General features: G+C 36.1%; 1 protein-coding gene and 1 long non-coding RNA gene across 2 annotated transcripts in view; one reads left to right on the forward strand and one right to left on the reverse strand.

Moving 5' to 3' along the window:
- The window catches only part of LOC109370060, a 79,456-nt gene that overhangs the window by 26,182 nt on the left and 28,030 nt on the right, over positions 1 to 25,244 (forward strand). The window lies entirely within an intron of this gene.
- The window catches only part of GABRA1 (gamma-aminobutyric acid type A receptor alpha1 subunit), a 37,598-nt gene continuing 31,258 nt past the window's right edge, over positions 18,905 to 25,244 (reverse strand). The window contains exons 8-9 of the mRNA XM_003210278.4: positions 23,170 to 23,372; positions 18,905 to 20,136 (exon numbers count right to left, since the gene is read on the reverse strand). Coding sequence (XP_003210326.1) covers positions 19,828 to 20,136; positions 23,170 to 23,372 — 512 coding nt within the window. The 3' untranslated portion in view covers positions 18,905 to 19,827. The remainder of the gene's footprint in view (positions 20,137 to 23,169; positions 23,373 to 25,244) is intronic.

A 25,244-nucleotide genomic window follows, 5' to 3' on the forward strand; every position in this document is an offset into this window, starting at 1 on the left:
ATGGTGACTCTTAAAAATAGTGTTTTAGCTGCGATTTGCTCAATCCAATAGTGTTATTGCAGAATTTTTCATCTGTTGCAGTTTCTATGGATATAAATAGGAGGCATTACTTTTGAAGTGACCTACATATGAAACAAAACAAGGAAGTATAGTAAAGAAAGCATAGAAAGACTCACCAGTACAGAAATAATCAGATGGTGATTATGAAATAATAGTATGAATTTTATTGTTACTTGAAATGCCTAGCAAAACAAATATGATATTCTAGCAGAATTGGGTACTGTCTCTGGAAAAATGCTTGCTTAAGAGTTGTGGTGGATGCGTAAGGTAACATGGTAGCCAGAAAAAATACCATGAATGTAACTCCCCTGTGGTGACTAAAGTTTACTTTACCCCTCTGTATTTGTCGTTGATGTTGGCAAACATGAAGCTTTAGTAACAAAACAAAGTATAAACATTGGGCTTTGAGTGTCTGCAGTTAACTCTTGAGAAAAGAATATCAAAGCTTTAGGGCAAAGCAGCAGCACAAATGTAAAATGAGAGTTGCTGAAATGAAATGCTGTGGTAGGAAAGCCATAGCTCACTGAGATAAAGGTTGTTTTCTTGTGGAAGAATGGGCTTTTGGGGGGGGGAAAAAGAATAAGGCTGCAAATGAAGACAGCCAGATATGAATAGAATATGCTAAAAAGCATGAAGTAAATGACAAAATGTTGACTTGTTTGTGTGTGGAAAGTAAGGTAGAATGTGGAGGAAAATAATTGACTGACTGGGCTTCCTCTCTCCCACTGTGCTACTGACTGATTGCACAAAAGGTTTGCTAATGCCAGCATCCTGGTTGTGTTATCTCCTGGAGCAACTAGAGTAAACGTTTTCAGGACATTGGATAAACTCGTGAGGACCGAAAACCTAACAATGCTTTTGTCTCTAGTTGATCTCTATATTTAATCAAGGTATAAAAATTTAATGTCCCCTTGAAATAAGAAAGAATGAGCATTTAGGTGTTGTGGTTATTTAGATACTGAGGCTTCAGTAGAAAAAGTGAAATTCAAGTATTCTCTCATACCATTTTTGGCTAACTTCCTTTGACTGTGTATCACAGTCAGGAGGTCATCTTGCCTGGTTAGTTGGTTGTCAGCAATGTAGGGTTTGTTAATAAATTACTAGTAGTGAATGAATATGAAACAAATACTGAGAATTAAAAAAAAAAAACTTGAAATAAAACTGCAATATTTTTGAAGGTTGGAAGGCAGTAGGTATGGGTTTTTTTTTCCTCCAATGATTATTGTTGGGTGTTAGAAATGGAGGATACTATTCAGGGCTATTGCAGCTCCTCAAGTTCTGATGGCGTAGGACATAAGGAACAGTATGTCCTCTCCTACTGTTCTGTCAAGTGGGGGAGAAACGGAAACATACTCTATGTTTAGCATATGCAAATTGAGATATTATAATTTACATGATCAATTGTTATTTATGTACTTGTTTTCAGAAGTGACAGCTAACAGCTTGATTACAAGTGTAAATGCTAATGCAGTAGCACGAAGTGAGTTTCAGGAGCATGGAAATCTGTTATTGACTAATTATTAGCTTGCCTGTTCTATACAGACCCCGAGGCACCCTTGCAGCAGAAAGGCCGGTTGGATGTCCATGTCTTTCTGCTTGCTTTGACATATGCATTGAGCAGTGAGCAATAGTTCCATTTTCATTGCTACTGATGACATTATGGAGTAGGCTTTAAACTCTGGCCCTGATTCAGTCTTATATTATAAGTATTCCTACCAAAGAGGTGCTGGTTACCTAGCTGAAACAAGAGCTGTCATTGATCTGAAACGTTTCTTGAAACTTCAGACTTAAAAATTTCACCATAGATAATCTCAGAATTTGTATCTAGGGCTTCAAGCTTGGTGATGGGGTACTGAATGATCATGCATAATGCATCTGATAATAGATGTTGTAGTATTACTAGCATCTTTAAATAACTGTGTGATCTGTATTAACTACATTTTGGTATTATAGGCAGAGCTGATTTATATTTGCCTCTTTATCTTAAGAAAAAAAAAAAACAACCAGGCATAAGCAATAGAGCTGCTATAAGTGAACTATTTTGTCTTCTCATGTTCTGGAAGTAGCTGGGCCTCCTCAATTCAAACATTTCTATAATCCAATTAGAAAACCTTCAAATACTTATAAATAACTGTATTTATTGTGTAAACTTGTAGCATATTTCTTACCTACTCATTTCCTGACTGTATCTTCTCTTAAACACCCTTAAATACCTGATTCTTAACTAATATGCTCAAACTCAGATGTTAGGAAATATGTAGCTTACCGTCTCTTGATAACACAAACTATTTGAACTCGTTCCACACTAGGCCTCAATTATAGGTAAACGAATGACTTATTTACTAATACACTGTTGTATTTCTCTAAGAATAATTAAGTTCCATCCAAATCTCCTATCATTAATCCTCCCCCCAAAAATGAGCTCATTAAGTACGTGTGAGAAGGATATTGTGTCTCTCAAACACTTTCCCTGTCTGAATAAACAGAGCTTTGTTTCTGTTGCTGAGGAGGAAGATCCAGAATGTCTTGGTGACATTTTAGCATCAGTAGCCATAATGACGGTTAAGAGCTCAGTGAATCAGCACAGCAAAACAAGGCCTTGCTCAATTTTTGTCTAGTTGTTGCATTCCAGATTACTGTTTTCCTGTCCTGTCTATGTGAGAGCATGTGGAAGCGAAAGGCAGGCATAAATAGTTCTTAAATTCAAAAAATGTTTTTGAAGGTCATTATTTTCAATCAGATCAAAATGATCTGAACTGCAATTTCTTATTCTGACAGTCTATCTGCTACTTTTGAAGACCAAGCTAGTTCTTGTGGACTTGTTGATGGTGATCAAATTCAGAGGACAGCACTTCTAGAAGATAGCAATTCAAATGCTACTGTGTTCAATGAGCAAATCGTTGCAGATAGACAGGTAGGGATGTGAAAATGCATTTGGCAATTAAAAAATATTTATAACTCAACAGATATTTAATCTTAGAGTGTGTTCTGTGATGTGCCAAAACAGCTGTCACTAGTTCTGGCCTTTGGCTTGAAAACTCAGTAAGACCGTTTATCTTTTCAACCTGTTTGTTCGACACCTGGTGCACTGCAGAATGGGCTTTGGTTGTGCTGTAAATAATAAGAGGAGGAAAAAGAGAATCTAGGGATGAATTGAGTCATTAAAGAATAAATGGTAGTTCCTGCTGTAACCTCCCTTTGAATACATAAATATATTGTTTTATGCAGAAGATATTGTTCTTTGCATTTGTAAAAACTATACGATGAGTACATATTTACATGCATTTTTTTCTTGGCAATTTGGTTTTCTGTGTGTTTTTTTCTTCCTGAGTGTCTTTAAACATCTGGTATGTAGAATCTTACCTTAACTTCTGTTATCTTTAAGTCAAAATTGGGAAAAATGTTAATTTTTATTTATAATATCTATGGCCATATTGTTAGGAATGTCCCTGTTCTGTGAAATAAATGAACTGTAGGGAAAGAAAAGTAAGAAAAAGAAGTTCCCAGAGTACATATTTTCCATTTCATTATGTCTAAGGAATACAAATAACTACTGGAAGTGTCTTATTCAGTAAGAAGACTGTGGAGCCATTGTGGATTAACATAATTTATGACGAAACTTTTAGGAGAGTGAGATTATCTGGCAGAATGATGCAACAGTGAGCTGAGGTCACTTGAATATATTTGAGTTGTAGCACTTTCATTGTTATGGAGATTTAGGAGAGACTTGCATTGTATTTCAGAGAGTGGTAAGCGTCTGTGCTGGAGTGGGGGATGGTTGGGGAGATGAATTTTTCAGAGAGGTTATACAGTTGTTGTTGTTTTTTTTCCAGCTTTTTTCCAGCCTTTCAATTATTTGGAATACTGTTCTTACCCAGCTTGGGAAGCAAGCCTCCAATCTGTTATCTAGCAGTCTTCCTGTATCTCACAGGACAAGGAGGGGGAAAAAAAAAAAAAAGAATTATTTGGGACAAGGAGAGAAAAATGGAAGGGGAACTACTGGCATTATGTATTCACAGAGTGATAGATGCAGCGTGGTACATTACACAATGCTCATTGTAGTATTGATCTGTCCTCTTATCCATGTGTGTGATTCTCCCTTAAGACTTTATTTCTCTTACTTTATTAGTGCAAGTCTATTGCAGACCTCTCATTTGTTTAGAGACTATTCCAACTGAGTCACAGTGTCGTCTGGGACTCTGCACTACGTATTGTGCTGGATAATTGTCATATTTCTCCCAGGAAGGACCAAATGTCTTTTGGACATGGAGAAAAGCATTTCCAAATCCCTCTTAATGATGATTACCTGTCATCCACCAGTATGACATACAGTTTTTTTGATGTGCTTCTCAGCAGTGAAGTGAGCAAAAATTTGCCTGTAGCGGTTCACACTTGGCCTGTCAGAAAGATTTGGCTAGGAGGTAATTTCCTTCACCTTAGATTTGGAATGCGAATTTTTTGATTAGCAATAATTCTACCCTTAAAGAAAATATCCCAGTAGGCATATTAATTTGAATTTGCTTTGTAATTATAATTGGTCTAGTTAACTAATTTGATTACATTATTTGTAATGAAACAGGTAACATTTTGTTTTATCTCATACAATTCCTGAGGTTGGAGAAGACTTTGAAGATCATCATCCAACCTCAACCTAACATCTAGTAACCCACTACTCTAGCAATCCATTGCTGAGCAGGCTTTCCTTATTCTTGTCACTATATTTTAAACTTCGTTTTCCTATTAGAAATGTATTTATTTTTTCACTTAACGTGTTTTAAAAATAAATTCTGATTATTTTCAAGTAATGTTATGTATGCTTAGATATGTTGCTGTCACTGCTGAGTAACCTTCATTCCTTATTTCAGTTGTCTATTTTATTCTATTATTTAGAAAACCTGTTCACTTCTGAATGAGGCAACACTTTTCTTATTTATATTCCATTTCTGTCTCTGGAGCTTTGCTTCTGACTTTCACTTTCCTCTTCCATGATAGCAATGCATTGGAGTAAAGTCTGCAAGTTTTCCACCAGTAACTATCAAATCCCTGTCCTGATCAGTATGCAGCAGTGAAAGCTTGGATTTCATGTCAATATTTCCTTACTTTTCCAGTTGTAGCTTGCAAGCTTTCCTCTTATTGCTAGAGAGATACTGTACTAATCTGCTATTTCGATTGCATAAACCAAGGAAGCAAAATGATGCCATAATCCACTTCAAATCATATTATAAAAATCCTTGTTAGTTGAATTTGGGTTTTTAGTCACTGCATAACAATTATCTTCATGATCTCTGCTTAAGAATCACTTCTCTGGTCATGAATAGGCCCTGTGAATCTGAAATAGAGCCTTGAAATCTTATTTATCTACAGTTAAAAACATTACTTTACAGAAAAACTTTGATTTGCATGCTGCAATCAGGCTGGGAGACAGGTTTTCTGTGTTTTCTTTTTTTTCCACAAATGACTCAGCATCATACTCAGAGCTTGCGAACTGTTTCACATTATTCAAATTCTCTTCAGTGCTGAGGTGCAAAAAGCCCACAGCTATAACCCACATAATTTCAATCTCTGAATGTGTAAAGGTCTATAGTTAGTTGGTTTGAAATGATTTTCCTAATTAGGACTGCAGTTTCTCATCAGATCTTCTGACCAGACAGAAGATGATAGTAGCAATTATCTTGATTAAAGTACAGCTTTTTCTTTTTTCCAAGCGTATTTTCTCCAAATGAATCCAGAATTAAATTCTGTTTGGATTGTATGTCTGTTGATTCAATTCCTACAATAACCCAAGTTTTGTGATCTGTCTGGAGAGAGACCTGATTACTTGGCTGAAATCATTGCTTCTTCACTTCTCTATGTGAAATGAAAATGAAGATGTACAAATACAGCTAAATAACGAAGTCCTGGATTTCTCTTTCTTACATGCAGGGCTTCTTCATTATATTATTTTTTTACTCCCAGTCAAGTCTCCAGAATCCATTACTGTTATGCTTTTTGCCATAGGGGATTTCACTGCTTATCACTTTGCCTTCTGCACATAATACACTTTTTTTATGTATTCAGACAACACAACAAAGACAGCAGATGAGAATTTGTTTCAGAGAGCAGAAGTTATCCATCTCTTAGAATAAGTTTTATTAATTTGGGGGAATTGAGGGATTTTTTGTCAGCTATTCATTCCCTGTGAATCATTTGATGCTGTATTAATATTACTAGATTATCATCCTCGAATTTTAGTCATCGTACTTTCACATTTCTTTTCATAGCATATTCTATCCTTTATTCACTTGGAAATAGAATTCTTAGTTTTTTATTCTTTCAGTTCTTTTACAGCAAGAATATATTGCTCAAAATAAAGTACATCTGTATGTTTAAAAGCCTGCAGGATAAAAATCTTGAGTCAGATTTTATCTTCCAGTACTTAACAAGCTATTTTTCATATTGATAGATAACTCTACAGTCCATATGATATCCCATGGTGTACTTTTTCAGACTAGAGCAATGTTAGAATGATGTTCTTAAATCCATTTCCTGGCTTCAAAACAAACTGTACAGTATTGATGCAAAAACACTTGGTGTTCAGGAAGCTTGATGTTCAGACTACCTCGTCAGTAGATATAATCTAATAGAAGTAAATTCTGGTCATCATGGACAAACTGATTTCATGCATTACGAATAAAACATTCCAAAAGATCTAGTGAGAAATATTTTATCCTTTGTTAGAGTAGTGAATAGCATTGTAAGACGTTAAACTGCACCAACCACTACAAATGATGATCAATGTGACCAATGCAATTACTGCTCTCTACAATGAGGGACATGAATGTTGCTAGATCTCAAATGGCACATGAATAAACATTCATTTATTTTGATAAGGTAATTCTCTCTGGGAAATGGAAAGCACCTCCCTCCCCACTCTTTTTTTTTTTTGCAAATGACCACTTCCATTGTTGGAGGCTTGTGGGAGGGAATGATCATTTCAAGGATGATAGTCATTATGGAAACAAGGTTAATTTTCCAGTATAATCAAAATGAAAGATGCGACATTCCCCTCCCTTCCTTTCCATTTCTTGACTACAAGTAAAATTGACCATATAGTAGAAAATAAAAATCAAAAAGGAAGTTGAAATAGTTCCGATGCTGAAGATCCAATGTTCATGTGTCATATCTTAGTGCCTTGCAGAGAGTAGAAGTCATTTAAAAGCTTATTTTTTATTAAATCCAAGGAATTGACAATATTACTTAGAGATGTTAATTACATTGTTAAGAATAGGATGTGGGCAGTAGCCACTTGATTATTCCTTTCTGTGTTTTACTGTCTACTTTGAATAGATCAGAGATGATTAAACACTTTTTGTCACTTAGGCCAAATACAGTTGTTACAAGTCACAGCTGTGAGGCACTGCTGTCCCAGGACTATTGCTTTCTAGTTCTGACATAGGTTGCCTGCAGCTACTAAATCTTTCCACAAGATCCTTGTGGTTTTTAATCTAGCAGTCCCCTATGGCACAAAACAGGCTGTCATCTCAGTTTTGTCCCAAGTCCATTCCCTGTGGCTAGCCCTCACAACTCTTGGCAAAAGGAAGAGGGAAACAAAAGCAGGTAATTCAAGCTTTAGAAAACTAGAAGAAGTCTGCAAGGGATTTCTAGTTTCTGTTCCACTATTATCTCATAGGACTGCATCCTCACCACTTATTTAAGCTGCAACATGAATGGAAAATCAATTTTAGCCAAAGGGGTCTGAGACCCAAAATTGTTCAGGCAATCCCATCTCAGTGATTAACAGAAAGGGAAGAGACACCTGGGGATGGTGTGCTCAGCTGTTTGGCCACCTTAACTTTCATACTTGAAATGATTCAGTTCTATATAGGCAAATGTCTCTTGAAAAGCAGGTTTGTAGGAAAAATTGAAGATGTTCAAACAAAATATACCTCTCATAAGATAGTTATCTTATAGAGACTGGAGAAGGAAAACGTAGTAAAATAGAGTACCAAAGCATAACATAAAGCTCTGTATGTTTCACAAGTTGTGAAAATCTATTTAGAAAGTCTTCCAGAATGGGCATGAAATTATGACTCACATGCAAATAACTTGCCAGTTATAGCCATGAGAAAATTGGAAGCAGGATTTGGGGGTACTGTGGTGTGCATCACTCACAGATTGCAACTCTAGCTCATTTAAATCTGTGGTCACAGCTCAGGCCATGAATCTAGAGTGATTCATCACAGTTGTTTCTGTGTCCAGAGCTAACTCGCCTGAACTCACAGCGAGTCAGAGATGTACTCCAGGCTGAGTGAGTGAAATGGGGTTGGTTTACGTTGGCCACACTGGTTGTTAAGCCTGCATCTTAGTGGCCCTAAGCAGTTAGTTGCGTGTGTGCTCTTCTTAGGTACTAAAGATGCTTACATGTACTGTACAAGAAAAAGCACCAGATCAGAGAAATTACTTGTACAGGATATTTTGTTATCAAAATACTAGTAATTGGAGTGGGACAAACAAGGAAGTTATCACTTTGTGGTCTAGTGCACCATTAAATTCTATGAAATCACATTACTAAAATTTAGTCTAAATTTAATAAATTAAAACTAACTATCCTAGCAGCTATCGTGTAGTGGAGTGTTGTACATAAGCTTTTAGTATTTTTCACTATTTTTATCAAAGAAGAAAATAAGTGCGTACCAAATTCAAAAATTTTCATTGATTTCACGAAGCTTGGGGGGAAATTGTGGCACTATTCACAGTTTTCTAGAAATCATTAAGTATTTTTTATATGAAGGCTTCTGTGATAGTAGATAACTAGGCAATGAAGCCTAAGCAAGTGAAAATGAACACTGAAGCTAAGGCAGAGAGAAGTACCACTTGATATTAAGGAAGAAGTTCATGTATGTGTATGTCTTCGTGTGTATTTTTCCCATAGGAGGAAAGGCTGAGAGACATTGGGCTTCATCAGTCTGGAGAAGAAAAGGCTGAGAGGGGATCTCAACTGTTTATAAATTTCTAATGTGTGGGAGTCTAGTCAATAGGGGTGCACTCTTTTTGGTGGCATGCAGCAATGGAACAAGGGACAATAGACAAATTGGAACACAAGAAGTTCCATTCTAACTCGAAGAAATTGTTTACTGTCAGAGTGAAGGAGCATTGGAACACACTGCCCACTCTGCTTGTGGCATCTTCTTCTTTGGAGATATTCAAGACATACTCCTATGCAACCTACAATTGGCTTCCCAATGGTAGGTTTCCAACCCCTGTAATTCTGTGAAAAATATATGTAAAAGCTGTGTGTTAGTGTGTGTGTGTGTGTGTAATATATAAATATATAAATAAATATATATATATATATATATAACTACTAGCATTCTAATAAATTGATTGGAGGGTTAGTACTCTAGCAGTTTCATTAAAACCAAGAGAATCTCCTCATTATCCTGCAATTTGAGCTCTAAATATACATATTTAGTACAGAGTTATTTTTACCAAGGGACATTCTGCCCTTGGCAAAGTCCTAGGGAGGATGCAAATTTGTTTAAGGGTCAGCATGTTTTATAGTTTGTCATGTTAGCCATATAAATATTTTAGCATATTTTATACAAATGTAATCTCTCCCATTTTTCCCCTTGAGCAAATAGTAATTAGGAGCAAGGAACAAACAAACAAAAAAAAGCAGTGTATCTTATTCTTTTTGTTTTGCAATAAGACTTTATTTCATATTTATTGAAAAATAGCCCCATGGTATTCTCTCCAAAGATTCCAGTGGCAAGAGGCATTTAGTTGTATTTAGTAGTCTTCTGCATCAGTAGTTTTGCCTCCTGGGCTCCAAGATTGATTTTACTCATCTTGGGGTGTCTTTACAGCTTTGTCCTCTGACCCATTGCATGGAAGTATCAGTGTGAGGAGTAGCAGAAATGTGAGTATAGTTAGTGATTTTTGGGACTTTGAGGCTGTCAGCTTAATGAGTAAAGAGAGTGGAGGCAGTTCTGAAATATATTACCACTGGGAACCAGTCGCCAAAGAGGCAGTCTAAACTTCTAGGAAACTTTCTTGTTTATGGAGAAATCCCCTGCAAGAGAGAGAATATATCTATCCTCTAAGTACACAACTCAAAGTAGTTTTGAACATATTTTAAACTTCTGTTATAGACTTCATAAACTGTGTGAGAACCATCTGCCTCAAAACCTTGGACTTCTATTCAGATACATTCTAGGATTAAAAAAATATCTCCGTAAAACATAAGTTAGTGCTGCTGCTTACACCAGTGCTGTTACTGTGGTGAAATTTCAGTCTTTTCCTACTTTTTGTAATGACCTGCTGCTTATATCTTTGTACAGTAATCACTGCTGGGAAGTACTGATCATTCATTGCATATTCCAGGCACTGCTGAAACTAATAATGATGATATCTAGGTAATATGCAGTCTTTTTTTTTTGGTTAAAACCTAAGAGTCCTCAAAGTCTCAGAAAGCAGTGAGTGGGTCTCTGCCTTCAAACCTAGTGAACAGAAAGGTTATTCTTCCTTTCCTTCATTTGCTTGAAGAGGGAAATGTGAGTTCTTAGTACTTGTAAGCAGCATCATTGAGTTAATATCATGTACATATATATATATATATCTCATGTGTATATATATGTACTGTTCAGTTATATGGGACAATGGTTTCTGTGAGGACGGTTGTTCCTCTTCTCATAGAATCATTAGGGTTGGAAAAGACTACTGAAATCATCCAGTCCAACCTTCAGCCCACCTCCACCATGCCCATTAATGGCACATCTCTGCATTTCTTGAACACCTCCAGGAACAGTGACTCTACCCACTCCCAGGGCAATCTGTGCCTATGTACTACCACTCTTTCTGAGAAGAAATTTTTCCTAATATCCAACTTCTCAGACCTCCTGCATCCCTTTCAGCCTTACTTTTTTTCATGTTGTCTTTGTGACTGGACCACAGAGTCAACCACATGAAAGTCAGATTTTTCCCCAGAGACGTGGTTGGTGGGATGCTGTGACATGTTGGGCTGCTCCTGCAGGGCCAGGTGAGCAGTAGTGCAAGCTGGGCAGCAGGTAGTATGCATCATGTCACCCTTGTCACCTGGGCTCTACTCTGAGCAGCAGTCTGATAAATGTGCCATCTCCTCCTCCCAAGTTACACAGTTGTACATGTCGATGTGCACCAACCTCCCCTGCCCACATTAAGTTGCTCCACTTCCAAGTAGAGCCTTCTTGGCTTCAATTTCTGCTGGTGTCAAATAGGCCAAATTTCTTCCCATCATTTTTAACATTTTTTTTCCATGTGAATGTTGATGAGAAAGGTGTGTCCTTTCTTCTGACTGTGCAAAGGACTGGCAACCTTTGTTTCATGCCTCAAGTAATGGAGCTGAAATCTTGGGCAAGTACTTCCTTGTCACAATAGGAAAACTAATAATAGCAGAATCAAGTATATTTTTGATCTGAGGCTGGGGATAAGACATCCTGCAACTCATTTTCTGCTGCGTTGGTTTTCTGTTCAAGCTGCTGACCTTGAAGCAAGCTTTCTTTACTTCATTGTTGCACACCATCTAGTCACAGTTATGAAGTGAAATGGATGTATATTTGGCATTTACACTGACCGTTCTTTCATTTCATCAGTCTTTTTATCTTTTAAACATACATTCCAAGCTATTAAATGTTAGATATAATAAAACAAAATAATGGCTAATAACCCATCTAGCTTGCTTGCAATACAGAGGTATAATAGCTTGTCTGACATTTTTTAGAGCCAATATTTACCTTTATCACGGGCAAGTGCCTCCTGAGACTCATTATTCATGTAATTCCCATTAAGAGGCAGTAGTAAAACAGCCTATTGTCTTACAACTCTTGTTGTTAAGTACACTATGTTTAGTAATAAATATGCCAGATTGTGCCACACCAGATTATTATTTTTTTTCTATCTCTGTATTCATAAGTGAATCATAATCATTTATAGACTTCTTTCTATTTACTTCTTAGACTAGCCACATAAAAGTGCCTTTCTTCAGGTGGTCTTCAAGAAGTATGACCATATTCTTATAGCCTTTGGCTCAAAAGGCACAAATAACAAAAGTAGTCTTAACTTTAAGTTTTTCTTTGCAATGAACCATCGATTATATTTAGGGGGGAAAAAAAAGTATTGAAATATAAATATTATCAATTCTAGAACAATGTGAAAAGTGTACTTCACAAATCAAAGTTACCTGTTAGATAACCTGTTCTGTTATATATGCTTTCACTCTTAAGACCTGAGGTAATTAACTTGTGTCTCTAATTTTTCTCCTGTGGGTCAGTTCCGTGACAATCCTCAATATAAATATCAATTTCTAAAAAAGCTCTGATAGTGACATGAATAAAATGAGAGAGTTTTCTTCTTTCAATCTCGTGAAACCTGTATTTGTGTGGTATGCTGGGTAAGAGTAGATCTTCAGTCCTATGCCTTGGCAAAACACAGAAGAAAACTGTAAGCTGCACTTGCTGCAGAGCCTAATACTCTTTGTTTTCTCTTACATTCTCTTTAGTAGCATTAGAATACTTAAAATTTGTTTGTTTTATGGCTAAAAATACCAGGTAAGGTTTTCAGACGCACCCAATGCTGGTTTTATTCTGCTCTTATCCACTTGAAAGGTTTTTTTGTATTTTATTAATGTGTTTGTTAGGAGGTCAGTGTCTAGGAGGATTTGTGAGGAGGGAAAGAAGCTGTTGACCATCAGTATTAAAGCTTTGATAAATATCTGAAACTGAATTTGTGGATTACCAGTTTTTTTATTATTCATAATGATCTTTCTTTTCTTTCTCAGTTTGTTTTATTCACTTAATTTTTAAACCTCTTTACTTGAGAACTGTAAGGAAAACATCCTTCCATTCATAAACTAATAGATTGGAAGTGGAGCTTTCCAGCCCCACCTCTGTTAGAAAAGAAAGTTACAAATGAACATCTCTATTAAAGATTCAGTAACTCAATGACCAGAGAAGGACTCCCCTGCGTTCTTAAGTGCTAGTAAAATCCTGGCTGAAACTCCAAGCCTATTCTGAAACTGCTAGAAATACTCTCCTTTTCTGGGGATCTGTAATCTGGCATTTAATTAGGGGTGTAAGGGAAGTACACTCCATTGTTGAGAGTTCTGGCTGTGCAGTTAACTAAATATTATATTGGTGTATATAAATCCCTTTCATAATACGCAATGTATTAAGCTGTTGAAATGAGATGTACTCATTTGTTTTCTGCGTCTTCCTACATAAGAGACTCAGGGGAGAGGATAATCACAAACAAGCTGGTAAAGGCCCTCATGACCCACGGACCAATTTTGCTTGGTCTAAATTAGCCCAGTTCCTTACAAATGAAGCAAACTAGAGAGGAGATGATGAAAATGTGCAGAAATTGGCAGACTGGTTTACAGTAGGTATTGTCTTCAAAATAGCTATCTGTAGCATTATTTTTTTTTTTTTTTTTCAAAGTTTGCTTTAGCTGTCTGGTATAAATGAAGAAACAAAATCTTATCAAGTCCTGAGAGTTTTATATAAATCTGTATGTTATTTTGTTGTATCTGTGAGGCTTAGCTGAGCTTTATTTGTAGTTAAAAATTATTTCACATTGCTGTCTTAGGACTGTTTGATTTAAGATACCCACGCTGCTATTTCCTGAGCTCTGCACCGTTACCTTTGGGAACTGAACCTCAAGCATCTCCATGCTTGTCTTAGCCCCTCACTCAGACAGGGATGAAAGGAAGCAGAAGCTGAATTTCATGGGTGGTTTTTTTTTGTGTGTGTGTGTGTGTTTTGCTGTTGTTTTCCTTTTTCTTTTAAGAAAGACAACATCAAAGAAAAAAAGAACAGAAACCTGTTGAAAGGGGGCCCACTGAAACTACTGAAATTGTACTATTTTCATACAAAGAGTAGAAAGTTGCTTATTTGATTACACTTTGTTCAAAGATATTATTGTTCTTTCTTAAATTCATGGCCCTCCAACAGGTCCTGACAATTGGCAGATATTTATTTTTACCGTGATCTCTGATGGCTTATTCTCTTTTTCAGAAGGTGCATTGATTTCAGTCAAGATTCATTTTAAATGAACTTTCTTTTTTTGTAAGCTAATTTAATTCAAGAGGAAAATAAGGATATTTGTGTTGTAGCTTCACTGAGTTTTCTTTTTGATTGACCGTAAGTATATATGTATATGTTTTTTTTAATTGGAATTTTTCATATTCTTGTAGAAAATTTATTATAGTAATGAGTATTACTGTAATGGAGAGCAATCTTAGAAGCCTATAAATCACTTATTTAAAAGTGTTCTACTGCTGCTGGAAATAATCGAATAGGAGCTTTGTGCATTTTGCTATTAGTAGGTGGTGGTGTTTGGGTTGTGTTGTTTGCATGAATTCCCTAGCAGGTAATTTTTTTTCTTCTGTGAGACACTCCAGTCATCTCAGTGGATGGTGAATACTTATAAAATGATCACGTAGCAAAGCAGTGGTACATTCTGAGCGGCCGTTAGCAAACTCTTTCTAGACAAATTCATTACCTTAGTCCTAGTTTAGGTCTTGGGCTTGTGTAATTTGAGGTTAAGCTATACTTTGTATATGAAAGCACTTGGAAAAATATTCATCAGATCTCTTTGTAGTCAGACGCCCTTGTTTTCACCAGAGTTGACCAAATGTGTCCTTTTTCCCTTGATAGAACACTGAAAAAATCATTCCTATTTGCTAGTTGGTCTGCAGGTTTTTGAGAGAAAATGTCTCTAGTCTTCGGGTGAAATTCATGTAACACTGACAGACAGCTGTACTGCAAGCGTAGAATCTGCTTGCTGCATCTTCAGATGCCCTAGAGCTGTGTAAGCAGACGACTTCAGCAGCCACATTGTCATCCTGCCTGTTTGGATGGGGCTGTAGCCAGAGTGAGCAAGCCTATAGAAACTTGGCATTGGGAGGCTTTTGCCTCTCTTACTGTATTTGGTGTGGTTTGTAATCAGATGTAACCTGACAGCAACAGCTTGACAAGCTGACAATACACTTCACTTGCAAAATTCATGTGCTAAGAATGCAAACACATTTTATTTAAGCTGTGTTATTTTTATGCATAGGAGGAGCTTTTTGTTGTTTTTGTTTTGTTTGTTTTTCCCTGTGGATCTGCTAGAGAAAGTCTGAGGAGATCTTGAGGTTTTTATATTTATAAGTGTGACTGCTATTTTTCAAGCCTCTAAGAAAAAGTCAGACTTTCCCCAGTCACGCTAATTTATTTGGACATTCAGATACAAAGCACAGGCTGAAAGTTGTTCTCTTATTATTTGCTCCCTGAAGCATGCGTGCCCCATTTTCTGGCCATTAGGGTGTTTCATAAGCTCTTATTTACCATATTGGTGGAAAAGAGAAGGAGATTTAAACAAAAAAAAAAAAGGGGGGAGGGAGGGGTGGAGGTTTTTCTGGTCTCCTATCTGTTAGTCCAAAAGATCCCATTGAAAGGTCAAAGATTTTCTTTGCCTTTGTTAAACTTTTGAATAAGTGCACACACACCTAAGACACTCCTTTCTGCTACTAAGACTGCATGAAGTCTGACTGCCTTTAATGCTTTGAATGCTTGGACTGCTGAACCAAAGGGTTACCTCTTTGCTGGAGGATGCTTCAGCTGTACATTTTTACACCAAGTGAAGCACTTATTCACTCAGCCAATCTTACTCAGCATGATGTAACATCATGCTGTTAAATGTAGTTGTCTGAATTACCACTTGTGATTCTGATACTGTGATCAACCCCAGGAAGATCAAGCCAGCAGAATGCTTGTCTAAAGAAGTCTTTCTATAGCCTATGGTTAGGTAATACTGGCCTTCACATATAGGGATCCTTCATCATCTTCATTTCCCCAAGAGCTGGCTTCTGACAGAGCATTTTGTATTCTACCAGTAGTTAAAGAAAGTGTGAGGCACTAGCATTTTTCAGATCGAACTGTTCTTGTTTCTCTGTATTCTTGCGGTACCATCAATGGATGATCCCAGAAGAACTGGAGGATTTTCTCCTCCTGATGTAGTTATCACAGAGCACCTCCATTTCAGGATGCCATGCTGGACTGCCTCCTGACTGAACCTCCCCTCTGACAGGGCTGTTCTTCATTCTGTGAGGCTGAAAGGTGCTACGTGCTCTTCACTCAGTCAATTCCTGTTGCATTTAGTCATTTTCACTCATTTTACATAAGTAAAATTCTACCCAAGAACGTTAGAGCAGTGACAAAGAAGACGTGAGAGTCCTCATATATACTCTGTATCTAGCATATGAACGTAGGAGGTGGGTGTTCAGTGTCACTTGCCATTTCCCTGCTTCTCCAGAAAATCCTGTGTGGGTTTCCATAGGAATTCAAAGTCCATGTAGTTATCAGTAGGAGGCAAGAAACAAGTATTTGGACTGCACTGTTCTCTTTCAAATTAGAGGAAAGCAGAATAAAGTAACAGAATTTGTCCTGTGTTAATACAAGCTTTCTTTCCGTTGTGTTTTTTTTTCTGTGGAACTCTACTACTTCAGATCACTCTAAATATTACTGTGTACACACATGCGCTTATGAGAGCCTTTCCTGCTTTGGATCCTTCAGAACTACATCTGCTACTGGTTGTTTCTCTTCCTCTATCTAAAAGCATGAGCCTTGCTGCCAGGAACTTTTCCAAGAAAATCAGAGGGTTGAATACATGGGAATGGCTTTCCCTCTGTTTGTGTTCTGCATAGAAAAGAAAGAATGCTTGAATTAATATTTTCTAGCTATGCGTACATTTGTTTAAATGCTATCCCCACAACTCATTAAATAAGTGAAATACTGTTATTTTATACAATTTAAGGTCCTGTCCTAACAGTCTTTCTCAGATCTGTATTTCCATGACATCTCTACTTTAAAAAAGAAAAATCCCAGTTTTTACTCTTCCTCTCTGGTTTATCTGCCATTTTAGCTGTATTTCATAGTGTTTCATTCTCTTCCTATCCTATATCACGCTCATTGTACTAAACCTCACCAGCTATTAATCTGATTTGAGTTATTGTTTCACTGGATGCACATTTTACAGACTGAGCAATATTTTTTCAGTGTCAAATCAGATTTCAGAAACAGTCCTGTTGTTGAAAACACTGAGCAAAAAACTACATCCATTAAACTGCATTCTTTACCAAATGAAACTATGCTTTTCAATGAATAGCAGTTCACAAACTGATGTGTTGTAAAATTAAAAAAAAAAAAGAGTAACTAAAGAAAACCAAAGTAAAACATTCACTTTCATTATTTTTAGCTTTATTATTATAATAGAATTACAGTCTGACATAAAATAAAGAGCTTTTGCTAAACTCTGTAAAGCAATACATGCTTCTGCCATAAACAACCTCTATTAGATTTAGGTTTTATTGCCACATCACTGCACTGAGGTGCAATAAACATTCAATGTCATCTTTTTAAAATTATCCCGGGAGTAAACAAACTGTCCTCTATAAGAGTGTATCATTATTTTCAAGGAAGACTTACTATTATTACATGGTTTAGCAAAGCACTGTAAAAAAGCTACATAGAGAATACCTTGTCTTTGATAAACTCTGCAATCAAGTTTGTACAGTATAATACTATTGGCATAGACTAACAAACTAAGAGGTGATATAATGCAGTCATTGCATAGCAAAAAGCAGACTAGTTAAGTAATATTCACATCTAATGTGCAAAATGCAGACCAAAAGGTAGCTATGAATTACTAGAAGGATAAAATGCCCTAAATGAACACACTAGTTAAACGCCAAAAATAACAAGATAAACAAGTACACTGAAGTTAAAGAGCCATAGTTTATTTTTTTCTATACATATATCTACACATGATATCAGAAGATGAAAACATCCCCTGTTAATAAGCTCCAATCAGATAACTTATCAAGTTTAGACAGGACTAGATGTTAGACAATGAAGCGTTATTTAAAAAAAAAAAAAGAGAGAGAGAGAAAAACAACTAAATAAAACATAAAACATTAACTACTTCCTTTTGTAGATAGAGAGCGTCAACTTTCTGACTTGTTGAGGTTCATAAAACGTTGCCTGAAATGAGACTGTGAAATTTAATTTTGATTAGCTGTTTCTCTAGAGACTTATGTAGCATTTCTTCAAAATTGACTCAATACAGTGTGCTGTGGTTTTTAATTGATCCTTGCCAACACTCACCGTTATTCCCGTCTCTTTGAAAAAGATTTATCTGAAACTTTATTTCTAACGATCAGCAATAGTGATACGGACTAGAATTGTTTTTAAGGGAGCACAATACCTGCAAAATGGACATCTTGTATTTAAAGCCCTTACATGTTGTTCCTACAAATATATTGCTACAGTAAAAATGAAATGTTATAAGTTTACTCAATAAAATCTATTTTCCTGTACATTCTTTTCTGTATGACTTTTTTGTATTTAATGCTACATATATTACATCACTTATTGTAACAGTTGTGTATCAGCAAATATAGCAGTAATATACAGATGAACTTCTGTCTTAGCAAATATTTCACCATTTCTACCTACCAAATATAATCCCATACTTTAGTATTTATGCATGACCTGAGCAGACCAGTCATTAATCTAATAGTAAACATTGGATGACATTGTCAAATTGCAAGTTACTGTACACTTAACCACTTTACAAATGGAATTAATTCCAAGCACTTCCTATGTATTTTTTTAGACTTTCCAATGCCAATGATTTTTTTATCTAGGCTCTAAATATGTTTTATTGAGCGTTTAACAACATATTAAGAGCTAAGAGGTGACGTCTAAACAATGTTTTAGGAACAAAACTTTAAAAAGTTTTTAAAAAAGAAAAAGAAAATAAGAAAAATGTACAATCTCATGCTGCATATTTACATATATTATTTAAATACTATATTTTGTCTTTCTGCTATCCATAAATTTCATTCTAAAGCTTTTTTTAATGTATCATTTTATAAAAGAATACATTCAACATATCTAGAGCTTGCAAAATTTGTGTTTTGGTTTGGTTTTTTGTTTTTTTTTTTTTAACTTCTCTATAACAGTGATGAGTAAAAGCTATCTGTAAAAGCATCTGGGATTTGTTTGGATTACACAGGAGATTGAGGGACCTGGGATCTGCACTTGATTGTGCAACTGGTTTGAAATCTAGTCTAGTAACAACTTAATGCTTAGAACGAGACTGCAGTAAGAGAGCAGATTAAAGCATTTTTTACCATTAGATCTTATGTGCTATACAGTGATGAACTGTATCTACAGTGAATAATTTTTTTCTTTAACAATCATTTAATATTTTAAGTTAGGTCATTTGGAATATAGAAGGGAAAAAGGAATAGGAAAATAACTTATCTTATGGGATTCAGCCAATGGAAAGCTTTAAATCCTTGAAAAGATTATAAACAGTGGTTGAAAAAGTGATGCAGTATAGTATGTGCAACATGGACATCATAAAGAGTATTTTCCTGCTCCTCACAATCCATTGAATAAAAATATCTTTTTCATGTACATATACAATATATCTTGGGGACATTCAGTATTAAGCTATCTACAAATGCTTGCCTTTTTTTTTCCCATTACTAGAACTTTCTTTCCCTTTTGAAGAATCAGTTTCCCAAAGTTATGTAGCTTATGTTGTTCTCTCCCTTGTATATAGGGTTCTTAAATATACAGATATATTTTACTTCTGGTTAAATGAAGAAACCTTTATGATATTCCAAATGGGAATTACTGTATGTGAAAACTGGAAGCAATTCCCAGAGCAAAAGACAAAACAGAGCTAGATGGATATATGAGGTTATTGATGTGGAGTCGGGGCTTTTAACTGAGGCTCCCGGTTTAAATAGGTAGCCCAATAGACTAAATTAAAGATTCCAAAAAGCAATGGGAAAGCTATTCTTGATAGTCGATCAATTTTGCTGACGCTGTTAAAAGTTTTCTTGGGTTCTGCAGGCTTTGTTTCTGGCTTAACTTCTTTGGGCTCTATCGTTGCACTTTTAGCAATGGTTGCCAGCCCAGGGTCCCTTGCAATATTAGGGGTGTAGCTTGTAGCTGCAGCTGTGTACGTGTTATTTTTCTTAATGAGAGGATCCTTCACCTTCTTTGGCTAAAGAAAGAAGAAAATATTTTATTCTTATTGGCTTCTCAATAGGTAACATACTAAAAAAAGCACAATGAAATTTTGCTATAAGTTAACTTTATTCCGTAAGTTGTGGTAACCTGTAAAGTAAGAAGGTAATGTCAGGGTACACGGCTCATGCAAAATACTTAGACGAAGACAGAGACAGAATCGCTCATCTGGATTATTTGTATTGCTTAAACTGAAGTATATGATGGATAGTGAAGACTTACCCTGATAACTAGGTTCACTGTTAGACAAAATTACCTTTAATGGGAATGAGCAGTGATGAACCATTCATAATTCAACACTCCCTTAATCAACTCTGCCACTTGACCAGCACAAGAACCTTAAAGGATACTGAATTTCTTAATGTAATTTTCCAAGACAAACAATGTTTTTATGATTCATTCTAACACAGTTCTTACATAAAAAATATACAATAAAAATATCATGCAACCATGACACAAAAGAGTGGATTATTTGGAAACACACCAAACCAATCATTTTTATACTAAGGATTTACACCAGAAGCATATGGATTAATAGAGAGAAATTTTCAGTTCCTACTTGAATGTAGCAATTAGATCATAATGGCTGAAATGACATTCAGAAGAGGGGGTCTTAAGTAGCCACATGATTTTTGTAGCCATTCATGTTGTAAAGCAAGACTGTACTGAATGTTTTTCAGTGGGAGGTGTAAAGAAAAACACTATTTATCAGGAAACAAAAAGACATAATAATGCCAAGAGCTTGGAAAATCGTTAGGATTCCATCATAGTGTTTGCTGAAGGGGGAAGAAAAGGGAATGTTGACCATGTTTTCCTCAAGAAGGAAGAAGATGATAATGTGGATCGAGAAAAATAGTAGGAGTGGTTTTATTGCATCATTTCACAGAATAGCAAATAGAACTATCTGTTATCAAGATGCAGCTGTCCCAGAGATGAAGTACTGTTTAAGATAGTCACAGTGCTATTTGTCATGGATTGACTATAGTTTAATAGCTAAATAGACAAGGCCCTGGGAAGGCAGGGGGGCTTTAGTTTATAAATAAAAATTAAGGAGGTGAACAGAAAGGTTCCTGAAGGACACCTGAGAACATGCAGGAAAGCTGCAAAAGCATGGGGGCACGTGGGAAGAAGCGTGTTGAAGCATGACACTGAGCCCCATTCAGGAAGGAAACTTGTATTGATGAAATGTTAAATTTGTTTCTTCATAGGAAAGGGGATTCAGATAGTGCCTGTGGTGCAGATGTTCTTTGTTTCAAGACAGTAATATTCACCGTAGCTTGAGGCTCAGGAAAAGCTTCAAAACGTCTTCGAATATCTCTGCTGAGTAAGAAAAACAAACAGCTGGAAAAAAAAATACTCAGAAAAGAAAAAAGATGAAGTCAGAAGGCTTTCTGGTTGCCTGTTCTTTCTCTTCTCCTGAGCAGGAGGGTTGCTGACATGCTTTGTATGAAGCCTGTACTGTTTCCCCATCGGCAAGAAGTGCTAATGAGCAGCTCTAAATCCAACAGGTTGAAGAACTAGATTGCAGAAGTTTCAGGGGACACTCAGCCTACAGATACAAATTTCGTAAGGAATCTGATCCACAGGAAGGCCTGACACCAATCAGGGGCCTGACACTTTATGTCAAATTTGAATTAATGAAAACATAACAGCTAACAGGAGCCCTAAACTTTATTAATCTGTAATGCTTTGTTCACTGTTAGCTTGCTTTGCTTGCTTTTCTTTAATGTCTGCAGATAACACACTCTACTGAGTGGTGGCATACTTTTGTTGTCTTATAACAAAGGCAAGAATGAAGACCCTTACCTGCTAGTGAATGTAAAATCGTACATCCTCCAATATTTCAGACAGTATTTGAATATTGTGCTTTTACTGTTCTGGTTTGTCTTTTTTTTTTTCCTTCTTTTTTTTTTGTATGAAAATTTAATTTTCTTTGAAATAAATGGCTGGTTGTAGTAACTTATGTTAGTAGGTAGACAGTATTAAAATAGGAATAATTAATATTTAATATTTTCTATTAAAGTAACTCATTCTTTAAAAAATAGCTATAATGCAGATAAAAGCACAGAAAAACAGAAAAGAATGACTTTCAATGGAGGTATTATCAACAACTGAAAATATTGACCAGCAGTGGCACCACTCAAACCTGTAAGTTAATTGCTTCATTTTGTTCCATGATGCTTTTATGTTGGTTATCACTGAGTAGATGTTCAGAGTTTATTTCTGTTTTATCACTGAATGACTTACACAACGAAAATAGAAAAAACAGTACAACAAAGAATATTTATATATCCTATCCGTACATTCCTGAATTAAACATATATATTCGCATACCAATGAGTAACATCTGCTCCTCCAAATATTTATTCTGCTGATTCTCTAATCTGTGAATGTTCATAAGTAATTAGGCAATAAGCAATTAGGCAAGTTAAAAGTCTCTTTCAAGATCTCTTAGAAAATAAGCAAAATGAGCTTCCTCACAGAAGGAGCTCACATGATATTTCATAGGAAACAGGAAACTTTCATTCCCTGTACATCCGCAACAATTTGTTGATGCATATGTGACTTACAGTCTGATCCCTACAAGGAGACAACCTGATGTCCTCCTTTGCCTTGATGGAGATGTGGATCAGGGTTACTGACTCCCAGAACAACCCAATTTCATATATAGGCTAAGAATTAAAAATAACAATATTTCTATTTTTAAAAACAGGGAAATTATAGTAGGCAAAGGCAAGAAAAAGCCCTGCATTGATGGTTTGATCATGATCACTTGGTAATCCTCTTTAAGTTGAGTACTCTGGAAGCTCAAATACAGCACCCACAAGATTTTCCTCTTCATATATACTATGGCATGGACACTTTATCTTGCTCCAGTACTACAGAATGAAGTGCCTTCCCTCAAAAAACAAACAATCAAACAAAAAAAAACCAACCACCTATTAAAAAATATATGGAGATAGTGTGTGACATAATGTGAATTGTTGGAGTAGCTATTAAATGGCGTTACCTTTTCAGGAACAACACTTTTGCCATCCCATGCGTAACCTCTCTTTGTGAAGTAATTCACTGTTGCAAATTCGATGAGTGCAGAAAACACAAAGGCATAGCACACAGCTATAAACCAATCCATGGCAGTGGCATAAGCCACCTTAGGGAGTGAATTCCTCGCACTGATACTCAGCGTGGTCATTGTTAGGACAGTTGTCACTCCTGGAAAACAAACAGGTTTTGTCCTCATATCAGCAGTTTTATTTTGCACTTCAATTCTCAATTACTGCAACAGATAGGAAACCCTCATCTGCACCCATCATTCTTATGGACCTCTCCACTTAAATTCAGTTGCTATCTGAGGATATCAGGGTTTCCAATTCTACAGAAGTTGTGGGATCTTTGAAACATCTGTTTTATATTTTTCTTTCAGTCGTTTTAGTACAATAGTAATTTTTAAATGGGGATGTCAATAATTTTTAAGTTTTGGACTGGATAATACTTAGAGCTTCATGGAGGAAGGAATCATCATTGCTCTTCCTTACCCAAACTGTGTAAATTGCCCTAAAAATATATTGACTCACATGTGTACTTCTTGTGGTAGTTTTAATATGTTTAAACATAAAACTTAAAAGCTTATTAGTTTTGTGTTTCTTAGCCTGGTTATTGTTAATACTAAAATTGTTTATGAAGTATATGTTCCTTCATAGATAAATTCACTAAGCTTTATGTAGCATTACATTTATTTAAATTCATATGCAGATGTTCCCTGATGCCCCCAAAATAGCACAGAATTTATTTTAGAACAACAATAATAATGTTATCTGCATCTGTGATATCAGAGCTCCTATAGCTGATGACACTTGAGCTCCCCGTGGAGCTTTCACTGGCAGTGGTAGGGCTGCACTGAACTCTGCAAGATCTGCAAGCGTAGGCTGGACATTTACATCAAATCATATGTCCACAAGTTACCTTGACAACTGCAGTATCCTGTATTGAATGTTTTGCAAGTTCATCTTTGCTGCACTGAGTGTTAGTGAAAATGTGAAGTGGTCTAAAATAGGCCAAATAATGAAGTGTATTTACATACTAGTGTAAAGAGCTTGAAATTTTAGTGCCGAGTGGAGAAGCAATTTCCCATCCCTGAGAGACAACCTAATCTCATATTTGACTCATTATTAGCAAGCTTATGGTTCTCTTGTGCAAAGCAGGATTTATAATTTATATTATCTGTGATAGTAAGAGGGCTAAAAGATGTAAGATGTGCTTCTGTATACATTTGTTCATGAGAGGTATCCTGAGATGTTTTTTTAATGCCATCAGGAAGTGGAAAAATCACCTATGTTGATACCTAATGATGGAGTAAATACAACACTGTTTACTAAATAACTGTCTTATAACAGGAGAACTTGCGAAAATACATGGGTTCTTGAGCTCTCAAGATAGCAGCTGGAGATCATGCAGTATTATGTATTATTCATTGTGAGACTAGAAAATGTTGTCCTCTATCTAGGGACAATGAAGTATGGCATTGCAAAATGCTGATCTGACATTTCCTTTTAAATGGCATGTGCAAAGAGAGATAAAATAGATACAACTTCAGTAGTTTTGAGTACACAGGCTCGTAAATGTCCCAGATCAATTCTCAGTGAAGTTGGTGATAAAACTTCTGAAGTAATTTTAGACGTTAATCTAAATCACATTATGTAAATAAAATGTAATTATCTTGTGCTTTAAACCGTTCTTCTGTAAATGCACATCCAGATATCTACAAAAAGTCTTTACTTGGTTCATGAGGTCTAAGGTTATGCAAGCTGTGAATTATTTCCAGAGGCTTTGGGAAGTGAAAGTATATCTAAGAATTGTGCCTGAGAAAGATCAATAAAAACAGCTTTTGATCAACAAGAGTTTCAGTGTCTGCATGTTTCTCAACATCAGGCCTTGTAACTCTCTCCAGCTGCATCGCTGGGTAAATTACCTCATGCAGAGCAGGAAGGCCCATGGCATCCTGCATCCTTCTGCCCTAAGGCAGGAAGTGAGTGTGACAGCCAGCCTGGCTTTGTGCTCTTCTGCATCCTCCTGCCAAATGTGCTC

Source organism: Meleagris gallopavo, chromosome 15 (assembly GCF_000146605.3).
Source record: "Meleagris gallopavo isolate NT-WF06-2002-E0010 breed Aviagen turkey brand Nicholas breeding stock chromosome 15, Turkey_5.1, whole genome shotgun sequence".
Classification (NCBI taxonomy): domain Eukaryota; kingdom Metazoa; phylum Chordata; class Aves; order Galliformes; family Phasianidae; genus Meleagris; species Meleagris gallopavo.